Raw genomic sequence first — 10864 nt, 5'->3', positions numbered from 1 at the left:
TAGGAAGAAAGTTTTTCTTGTGTTGGGAGGTAACTTCATTTATGTATTTTTACTGAAATGCAAAACCTGAAATATGTTATGTGTCTGAAGAAGATGGATCATTTTTCCTTTTAGTTAATAACATTTCACTTCTTGGTAACTGATTCCAGAAACACTTTAAGTCATCTGTAGAGTCATTACAGAAAACACACACAATAGAAACGAGTAAATCTTTTTTGCGATATATAATATCGCAAAAACTGGAAGATGAGATAGCCTACATTCTTTAAAACTCTTATTTAAAAGACAGTATGTTCATATGTTCTCTTAAAAAAATAAAAATACGCAGCCATAATGAGCGAGGCCTTGCTCAGACAGATCTTGACTGTGCAGAAAAAAAACACACCAAAAAACCCAAACCAAAACCCACCCTGAAACTGAGAAAGTCCTCACCTTGATTCCTTAGACAGACACTAAACATAAATGTAAATATAAATAAGGCTTATGACTGGTTTTAGAGGCTTAATAAGCAGAGAGGACCTCATTGTTTGACATGCAAATGTAATGGCTCAGCCTGCACTGCAAGAAAACATACCCCCTCCTCCATCTTTCCCTCCCCTCATAGGTCTCAAACATTATTATTCTATCTCTAATAAGATGGCTAAAAGTTCCTATGATTCTACTTGGGAATTAGCAAAACTTTAAACTGATGTATGACACTTCCTAACTTGTTTTAGAACAATATCAAGACATAAATTCTTAAGCTTTTGCTGTGTGGAAGAAAGCCTTTTCTTTTAAAACTGAATTTAACTCAATTATTGACATTCTTATCATGAATCAACAACCACTCTGTGTCACTATCAGTACTCACCCGCTACGGGCATACCTCCGCGTTATTTTGACATTCACTAGGTCGGAAGGAGAGAATTCCAGCACACAAGTAATATGCTGCATTTGCAGATTGTACATTTATTTTTCAAAGTAGACTTTGAAGAACTTGACAGTAAAAAGAAGTTCAGCTGGGAAAACAAAGAAACTCTCCTTACTCTAAGAAGCGAACACATTGGCACGGAGGGACTGGACCTCATACCTGCTGGGACCAGGTTCAACACTACCACTGATTCCAATAGAATTTAATCATAAACTCTTTACTCCAGCAAAATTCCTCTGGACTTCAATGGAATTTCTATTTGAATAATGATTGCTGGATCAAATCTTTATATAAAACACAGATATTTAATTTTCATAGGCATTTCAAGGAGGTTTCTTTGTTACCTTAGAGAGTTTATCTTGTTTTAGTTATTATGAAGGTTCCATATGCTTCAGCTCGTAACAAGACAATATGAGAAGCAGACTCAAATCATGATTTTCCTCAAATTCAAAAGCGAATAATTACTTTTTTTTTAAACAGATGAGAACAAATGCAGGCAATGCATTTGTGTGGAGCTGCACGTGAATGAGCAACTGAGTCTGTAAATGTTTCTTATTAGAATTTGTTTCTACAACACATGGGCGTGAGCAACAAATAGAAAAAATAGCACTGTATATAGTAGAAAAAAGAATTGGAAAATGAAGTCCACTGTTTTCAGATAACAACATTTAGGTTCTAAAATACTAAATTCCACTATACCACTGCCAATTTAAAAAATTGTAATGTATTATAAAAGCCAATAAAACTTGCTATTTTGGTTTTGTTTACAGTACTTTTAGCCACAATAAATGCTCCATTTGTCAGGCTGCCATGAGCTTATTCTATCGAAAGCCCGTACAAAGTAGGAAAATAGCCAATAACATACATGAACAAAACAGGGTGGCTTTTATGAGAGCAGATGCCCTTTTATTTAATAACCAAATATTACATCCAGTCTTGCAGACAGTCTTTATTTAAACAGACCTTGTACAAAGTCTGGCAAATTTTCCCAACTTCAAAGGAAGCCCTATTGCCTTCTGAATCACATTCATACTTCTTGCTCTCACCTTCAAATATTCTGTAGGACAAGGTCCTCCATACACCCTCTAATTTCGACTTTTCCCCTATGGTTTCCATCAGAACAACCTTTGCTTCTTTTTCTCATCTGTTTTTGAGTGCGCTAATGGGTTTTGCCTGTCTTGCACAGGTTTCTGATCATTTTTGTTTTGTAAGTATTATATAAATTGCCACTCTGTATTGCTGACAATTTTTTTGAACATGTAAAGAGAAGATCAAGATTCAAGGCTGAATAGGAAAAACCCTGCTTCCCAGTCAGCCCTGAAAAACTAAACTACTCTCTGAAGAAACATGGCTACTTTCTAACCATGACAAAATTAGTCAATTTTGGCCATATCTACAAATAGGGGTGGAAAAAGCAAACTCCCTTATTTCTATGAAAGACAGCAACCATCTTCTGCATACTATTAAAATAAATTGTGTAATATTAGCAGTACTGAACCCTTTAGCTTAGAAAAAGTGGACAGGAAGAGTGAAGGATAAAACTGAAGTTACTGTAGGTGAGCAAGTTACAACATTCTGGCTTGCTTATTCCATCTAAGTAGCTAGTGATCTACAAACATAATTATATTTTTTATAACACATTTTTTTAACTGTTCTTTCCCTTCCCTTTTTCTGATGTCATTTTCTTTCCATGAACTTGGTTTTCCAACTGACTTTTACTTATCTACACTACTCTCATTGCACCCTTCATCCTGCATTCAACAAATATTTTGAAACCAGTATCTTGTTTCTCTTCTCCTAATAGCAGGAAGCTGATGTCATGCCTTATACTCCAAATCTGCCATGGAATTTGACAGTTCCAAGTCCTAGCCCTCTCTTTTCTTTGAAGAAGCATCACTCAACCTATTCTGCTCAGCAGGTAACAGTGAGCTCGTAACAGTATGGGTAAGAAAAATAACAACAGTACGGGTAAGAAAAACCACTATGTAACTTTAATTACATTTTAATTAAAACTTTAACAGTCTCCAAAGCCACTGGGATACTTGTCTAACAATTTCAAGAGGAATTAGAAGTCTTCTAGCCAGCACATTCAACCTGTGCATGATAGATAACCTTCTGACTCCATCTTCTTGCCAGTGTCGAAGATAGAAACCACCAAAGGAATTTTCCCACTCATTTTGCTGCTTCTCAAATACACCACTCTGCCTTCACTCTACCAGTTAATATCTATCGAACTGATCTAATTTCACTTTGCTGAAATCATTAGATTGCACCCAAAGATTTTTGCAAAATCCTGATTTCAATTCACAAATTACTGGAGGAATTCTGCAAAAAAGCCACACAATCACGGCATCCACAAGGCTTCTAACCTTGCTTTTACAGGTAAAAATCAGCATCCTGATCTACTAAGCAACTTTAATCTGCTACACAGTTATAAGGAGAATTTTCTACACCGGCAGGTACTTCTACCCCTCTAAAAGACCATCAAAATCTCAATGATACAACATGTCCATCAGCTGTCAGGGTAAAAAAGTACTACTTCATCTTAGATTACTATGTTCAAGCTAGATACACTGAAGAAACTCCCGCTTACATAAATGTTCACAGCTAACGGATAAAAAAAACAACATCCAAAGCCCAGAACTGTTTAACATTTTCATTAGCAGCAAATGCACTTTGAAAAAAATGTAGAAGTATGTTTCATGATAAATCACGCAGATACCACACTGAAAGACTGCCCCAAAAGTCAGCAAGTAGGAAAATTAAGGCAAGGGGCTGCGCACAGACTACATTGTGTACGAGGGGAAATGAGGAAGAAAATAGATTATTTATTTAAATAAGTGATGACATTCACAAAGATGAATACTCTTACTTTCTGGAAACCAAATGAAATGAGATATACAAAGTAGAGTTTAAAAATAAATACTACAGAGTGACATAGTAACATCACAAAACATACGGGAACTGACAGATATCCCAACACCCTTACTAAGGGAGTAGCGAACATCAGCTAGAATCAAAGGAATTAAGTGGTCTTAGTTTATTATTTTGGCTAAAGACTATGTCTGAAAACTTTTATTTTAGAAACAAAATAACTAAAAGTATGAGAAATAAGGCCAGTTATTTCAGTTGAGTGTGTGTGCAAGCATGTGCGCGTGCACAGAAAATGCAGAAGAATTTCAGTCCAGATGGCACTCAGACTCTGACTCAGAATGATGACTTATTCAGAGGATGTGCTTGCATTTGTTGTCGAAATGTAAATGCTGGGGATATTACTAGTTAATTCAAAATATTACTATAATCCCATAAAGCTACAACTGGGCTCAACGTTTTGTTTTCCCTAATAATCATCTTTCTCTTCTGTTCCTCGCCACTAACATTACTTTTTTACCTTTACTGAGTGGGTACCATGAAGGCAACAGCACAAATCCATATGGATCCTCCAGGCTGCTCATTATTTCTGTGCCTTTGACACATTTCTCAGTTACTACTCCTCCCACTTTTGACTAAAGTGGACCGAGATTCTTCTCTTACTTTAACCACAACATTTTGATAATTTGTGTTACAGCCTGCCATTTCCACTACTATTGAGTTTTATCACCTAAATTGCTTTTTTCTGATTTAAACTAAATTTAAGACTCAAAAATAGTAAATAATGTTTATAATGCGTTACATTTTGTAGAATTATTTTTAAAAAGGCACTATTCATTAACAACCACTGAGGCCTTCAAAATCATACTATCTGTTTACTAACAGTCGTTTGCTTGTTCATAATTCAAGTGGCATTTGAAGTCATCTCCTCAAGCGCCTGGCTACAGATGTGAGAGGACAGGGCAAAGGCAGTCGAAGGGGGAACCTGTCCATAGCCAAGAGGGAGGCTGTCAAGAAGGAATTCACATTAATTTGGAGGATGTCACACAATTTTCCTATCTTTCAGGAAGCTCAGCAGCACTAGAGGGTAAGTGCTTACAACACAGGGGTATCGATCGTGGTCAATCGTTAATTTTTTTTGTTTGTTTGCTGAGAAGCTGGGTTTGACTATTTAATGTAAGCAGATGAGAAACTTCTTAGATAAGGCCAAGATTCCTTTACTGTATTATGCTCAAATAAGCATTTTTTACAGCACTGCTGCAATTTGGATGGGGGGGTTGGATGGGAGGGTGTTGAGATATTATAGAAACCAGAGAGAAGGTGAATTAAGTCACGAATAAAAAATGTCTCCTCCAACAAAACTTCCCTAAGAAATAACTCTACCATCGCCTGCCCCCTTCAAATTTATAATATTCCAGACAAGTGTTGCATCTTAAATCAGCTGAACGTATAATAAAATTAGCTCTCCAGGAAAGCTAATAAAGGAACGGACGATAAATAGCGTGGAATTAGAGAACAACAAGGATGAAGCAAATGCCGATGAAATAAGTAACATCATGGTGACAGCTAACGGAAATTTGTTCTTCTATTGCTGTGTTCGTTTAGCACACAGGAGAGAAAAAAAAAGCACAGTCATTAAGAAAAAACTACTGAAAAATACTTCAGTAAATTAAGACACGTCAGTAAATTAGTATTTTTTTATTCCATGATAATTCAAAAATTCGTTTTGATGTTATGCATTGTCAGATCACCAGCAACTATTAAGGCAACTATGAATTATAACTGAATTGAAATTATTACAAAAATGTATATGTCCTTTAAAACAACACATTCATTGATCATCATTTACATTTAAATTGTAAGAGCAAAAGAGGCATATTTATTCTGCAACAGCAAACCAAAAAAATTGTCATGTATTTCTCAGGATGAATTAAAAAAACCCATAGGATTTTACAGCAAAAAATAAAACCATGTCAGAAATCCAAGATCTGAAAAGTTATGCTAAATATACTTCCAATAAAGCAGTATCTCCCAAGCTTTTTCAACTGTTTAAAAAAACCTCAACGACTCAGTAAAATCTCTCAGCATCTGGAGCCTAGTTTCAACTCTGGAGAAAAGAACAGAAGAAGTAAAAAGGGCCTGTGCCAGAGACACAACTTTACAAAGTCAGCACAGTGTGATGGGCACTTTTGCACCAATACAGAAAGAAAACAAATGAGGATCCTGCAGATGCTTTGGCTGAGGTCTCAGGAAGAGACCTAGTAAGAGACCATCTGAGCCACATCTGGATCTAACTGTTCCGGGAATTTTCACTTTTAAGAATTCGGAAAATCATCAGTTTCAGAAAGAAAGAGAAAGGACATTGCGTACAAAATTTTCCTTATCAAATTTGAGTAAATATACTGCTTTGTTCCATTAAATATTGTGTGAAATTAAGTTTATTAGAACACAAGATGCGCAAATCCTATCATGAGGCCTCTGCCTGAAAACTCCACTGCAGACAATATTTTTCTTAAGGTGTTACAAGTAAGATAAAAAGCTATCCAGAAAACAGGATTATTGTTCCCTAATATAATGTTTCTGAAGCTGCAGCGAATTTTTAAATTTATTTCTTCCAAATTATAAAATATTAAATAAATAAGAATATACAAAAAGCTGAATGTCACACACCCCACGGTCTTCCTAGGAATTCAAAATCAGCTAGTAGCCTTCACTTCTCATACCTCCTTACTAAAAAAGCACTAGGGAATTGCTGACAGGGTTCAGCATTGTGCAGAATATTAAATATCTTTTTTGCAATACCCTGGTGACTCTTGAGTCTGTCTCTTACAGCACCATATGTACAGCTGTGTTGGAAAGAGGAAGCTATTAAATATATTAAAAAGTAGAAATATTACCAATAGACACTTCATCAAATAACTGGATCTCATTCATCCCCAAACAAAGCAAGAAATGTTAAGGTTACATCAACATGAGAAAATAACTCTGGATTTAATAACACCACAAGCCTGTTGAACATATTTGAAAGTAAAAACATTGCTTAATAAAACAGATTAGTGTTTCTGAAACAATGACTATAGCTTTCAACCATCAGAATGCTCTGGTAATAAAGACATTGGACTTGGTCTTGAAAGGCACCGGGTATCTCAGTTCCCACACCATAGTCACGGCTAGAAGGTCTTCGGGTCCTAATATATTACCCTTAGTTTACTGCCAACACAGGACTAGGAATATTTTGTATCAAAAAGGATTTAATAAAAGGAGAATAAGAAAGAGTGTTTTGTTTGAGATCGCATTTGCAAATATATTCTTGAAAGTTTGCCCTCCTCCCACATACATGTACAAATATTGAATCCACATCTCCAAGTAAAGCTTAAAGGAGACAGCAACGACACACACGCATCCCACGAAGGCACAGAAGCAGACAGCCATGATAACTTTTCAAAAACATCTAAACACTTAAGGACTCTGAATTATCTTTTCAAAAGTGAGTTTCAAAAAAGACATTTTCTAGGTTTCTAAAAAGGACATTTTCTAGGCTTCTGAAGACACCGACAGGAAAACTGGACTTTCAGTGGCTCTTATCTCATAAGAATTTAAATTGATATTAAGTGAGTAGGTGCTGCCAAAAAACCCACTAACCGCCTATCCGCATTTTTACACATATATAAGACTTTTACAAGTCCGGCTGCTCGGCTCTAGAAGCCTAACACCCATCAACGTTTAATAAGATTTGCAATCTTAAATGCTCAAGTAACTTCTGAAAACAGGACTTAGGCTGTTTGTAAAAAATTTCCCCATAGGCCCCCACTGTCTGCAGTACAGCTCGCAGGCAGAGCGCAGCTTTCTCGGGGAACCCTGGTAATTTCAGCCATGGTCTAGGGAAGCACCGCTGCACATTTACATCATGTGAGTTCCTCTCTCCGCACTTCAGAGAAAGAAATGAAAAAATAAAGAACACTTAAGAAGCCCTGCTAAGCACAACTTCATATAGAAATACCAAAGAGATGTGAATGTTTATTTAACTACCACAAGGACTATGTTAATTAGCCCACTTACAAATTTTTGCAATAATTTTGTAAGACTCCAATACTACTTTTGCTAAAATTGGTGCAAAAGCATATGGTTCCCCAAAGGGAGAAGAGGTTTTGTTACTCACATGAATAATTTACATATTTTCCTCCCCTTTCTGAATACATATTTCTACCTGGATTTACAAAGTTTTTACAGTTAGTAGTGTTTACTTGACTCATTCACCTTTTTTTCTGTAAAGCAGCTAGGTGTTTAAAGTAAGACAGTTGCCTACTGACTTGCAAGATAATTACAACTGATGATTAAAGAATATTTAAGATGCATGTCTAAAGAGCACTGAAACTACTTGAATCAGGTGTAAATAGAAATTAAGACCCTAAGGCTACAGGCATTACCATGTATTGCATCAAGATAACTGGTTTGTCCTTAAAAAGATAAGCAATTAAAAAGTATAATACTTCAGACCCTGAACCCACAAGAGATGCTGCACTGACATGTTCTTTCCTATTATATGGTTAGTGAACATACTGTTTTGCTAAAAATTTACTTTAAAAAAACCCAGCAAACCCACCAGGGCAAAGACAGCTTTGCCTTGTCTTTGGTGGTCCTTCAACCTCAGCCACTGCACATCCGCAGGACCAGGTTTTGAGATGGTTTCTGCAGAAGCAGTTGTCTGATCAACAAGACCTGGCTGGAGTTGCAGATTTCCACCTCCAGCTGTCTGTTGCGACCCTGCTGGAGGTTCACACCACCCCAGCACAGTCAGCAACAGACAAACAATGCCAGCCTCTTAGTCACTTGGATGCAAAGTCCAGCATCTTACCATAGACCTACCATCACCAACAGAAGAAACACCAGACTTTAACAGCTGAGATTTGGGCACAGGAGCCTTTCTATCTACTGCAGAGACACTGGAGGAGGAAAGGCACCTGGGGCCGGAAGATTTGTCAGCGCTTATCCATCACTGCCTACATAAAACTAGCTTGGAGGTCTCCATGCTGTTCTGAGACTACTTCCATGGGACATGCATAGCTAAACCAAACACAAATCATGTAGTCACAGGCATGCCTGCAGTATGCTTATACCTACACTTTATTCCCATACACTTTGGAGGATTACACTGGTACCAGACATCTTCACGCAACCATGTCCTCACTAGAAATTATAACAATTTTACTAATTTAGTTGAAAACCCCAGAAAGTTAGATACATATACAGTTCAGCCTAATAAACTGCTGTGATCCCTTTTTATTTTTCTGCATTCCAGTGCCACGATTTGCTGGCAAATGGCAATTTTATTTGACAAAGACGTATGTAGGTAATGATGGAGGCTACTACAATAGCAGAAATTTCTCTTCAGTCTTCTCCGTTGAGGCCTGCTGTACAGAGCAGTGTGCATGACCGCAGCCTAAGGCTAATGAGGATAAGAAAAGCACTGTACTGCTGTGGTAAGCCTGCATTAAGACACAGTTCATTGACCACTAAAACATAAATATAGACTATTTAAAGATGCTTGGTTGCAGCTTGGAGGAAAACATTTTTAAAGAGAACGACACCAGGCTTCAAGGGAATCCGAGTCTCATATATGGTTCAAACTGAGGTAGGAGTTGAATGGGGATATGGCCCTGAGCAGAACAAAGGAAAATGTTTAGAAAAACAGACTGTAATGAGTTTACGTTGCACACAAGAATTTGTCAAAAAATGTTAATGTTATTGACAGTCCTTCCCTGCACAGGACGACCACTGTGATTACAGTAAATTCCTCTTGGAAGATGTCAGGCTGTCAATGCCATAACTGTATACGTTAGGGGCTCTGAACACACCATAGCAGAAAGGAGGATACTACCTTCATTTCAAACTACGTTGATAGTAAGGCTACTATTTCCCACCCTCCCCAAGTGCGAGCTCACAACGAGCACAAATTATAATGAAAAAAACCAACAACCATCACTTACTCTGTTTTCCTTCTTTGCTTGTCCTCAAATATATCATTCAGACTTATCGCCACCTGTCCCAAAAACTTGTCCAGCCCCACCAGCGATCTGTGCATGACAATCAGGTACAGGATGTATTTTTCTGGATTCTCCTGCATGAGTAATCCAGGGAGCTCGAAGGAGGCCTCTTCTTTCCAGATGGGATCCAGGGTCTTCTCAGCCACCGAGGTGGAATATTTTTCCTTGCCCAGCTGTATGATGGTGTAGGCGTCGTTGCTGCCATTTTTACCTTTTGGCTTCAGACCCTTGGCTTGAAGGACTGTAACTTGCACGTGAGTTGGGAACCACTTCTGGGCTTGCTCTGCCAACATCATCTTTGAAGATCGCAGCAGCAATAACAAAGTCTGTAAGTCTTCGAGTTACTGCATAAGGGCACTTACAGCGCAGACACCTGTCAGGGGCTCAGCCGCGGTCTTTCCTCCGGCGCTCCTCGCCGCGGGTGACACTCACCAGTCCTCAGGTTCCCCCCTCCCCACGCAGCCCTACCTGCGACTCCATGGCTGGGGGCCGCAGGGTCCCCCCACAGCACCGACACTACTCCCGTCCTGCCCCCGGCCTCCCCTCACCCGCCGCTGCCGCCGGCCCGGCTCCCCGCCGCCCCCAGGGCATCCCCCGGGCAGGGCCCCTCCGCCGTCCGGCCCGGCCCGGAGCGCCGCGGTCCCTCAGCGCAGCGCGGCCCGGCCCGGCGCGGGCCCCGCAGGCCGCCGGCGGCCTCCCCCTGCCCCTCACAGCTCGGCGCCTCAGGGCAGCGGGGGCGGAGGGCTTCGCCGCCACCGCCCCGCTCCTCGCGGGGGTGTCGGGCCCGGCTGCCGCGGCCGTCACGGCGCTGCCCTCCCGCCTGCCTCAGCCTCTCGCCGCGCTCCCCCCCCGCCGCCGCCCGGCCTGACGGGCCGGCTCCGCCGCTTCCGCCTTCCCCATGCTGCCAGCGGCGGCGGCGGCCTCCGCGGCGGTCAGAGGGCAGAGGGCAGGGTTCGCCCCCTCCCCGCTGCCGCCGGGGCGGGCGGCCGCTTCCCCTGGCCCGTCACCCGGGACAGGCGCTGCTGAGGGCCCCCCCCCT

The 10864-nt window shown here is 40.2% G+C and overlaps 1 protein-coding gene across 1 annotated transcript in view; it reads right to left on the bottom strand.

The window, feature by feature from the left end:
- Positions 1–10341, bottom strand: part of RAB11FIP2 (RAB11 family interacting protein 2) — a 32890-nt gene extending 22549 nt beyond the window's left edge. The window contains exon 1 of the mRNA XM_054831435.1: positions 9769–10341. Within this exon, the coding sequence (XP_054687410.1) occupies positions 9769–10121 (353 nt within the window). The 5' untranslated portion in view covers positions 10122–10341. The remainder of the gene's footprint in view (positions 1–9768) is intronic.
- Between the last annotated feature and the right edge of the window lie 523 nt (positions 10342–10864).

Source organism: Grus americana, chromosome 7 (genome assembly GCF_028858705.1).
Source record: "Grus americana isolate bGruAme1 chromosome 7, bGruAme1.mat, whole genome shotgun sequence".
NCBI lineage: Eukaryota > Metazoa > Chordata > Aves > Gruiformes > Gruidae > Grus > Grus americana.
This window is presented reverse-complemented; position numbering and strand designations above follow the sequence as displayed.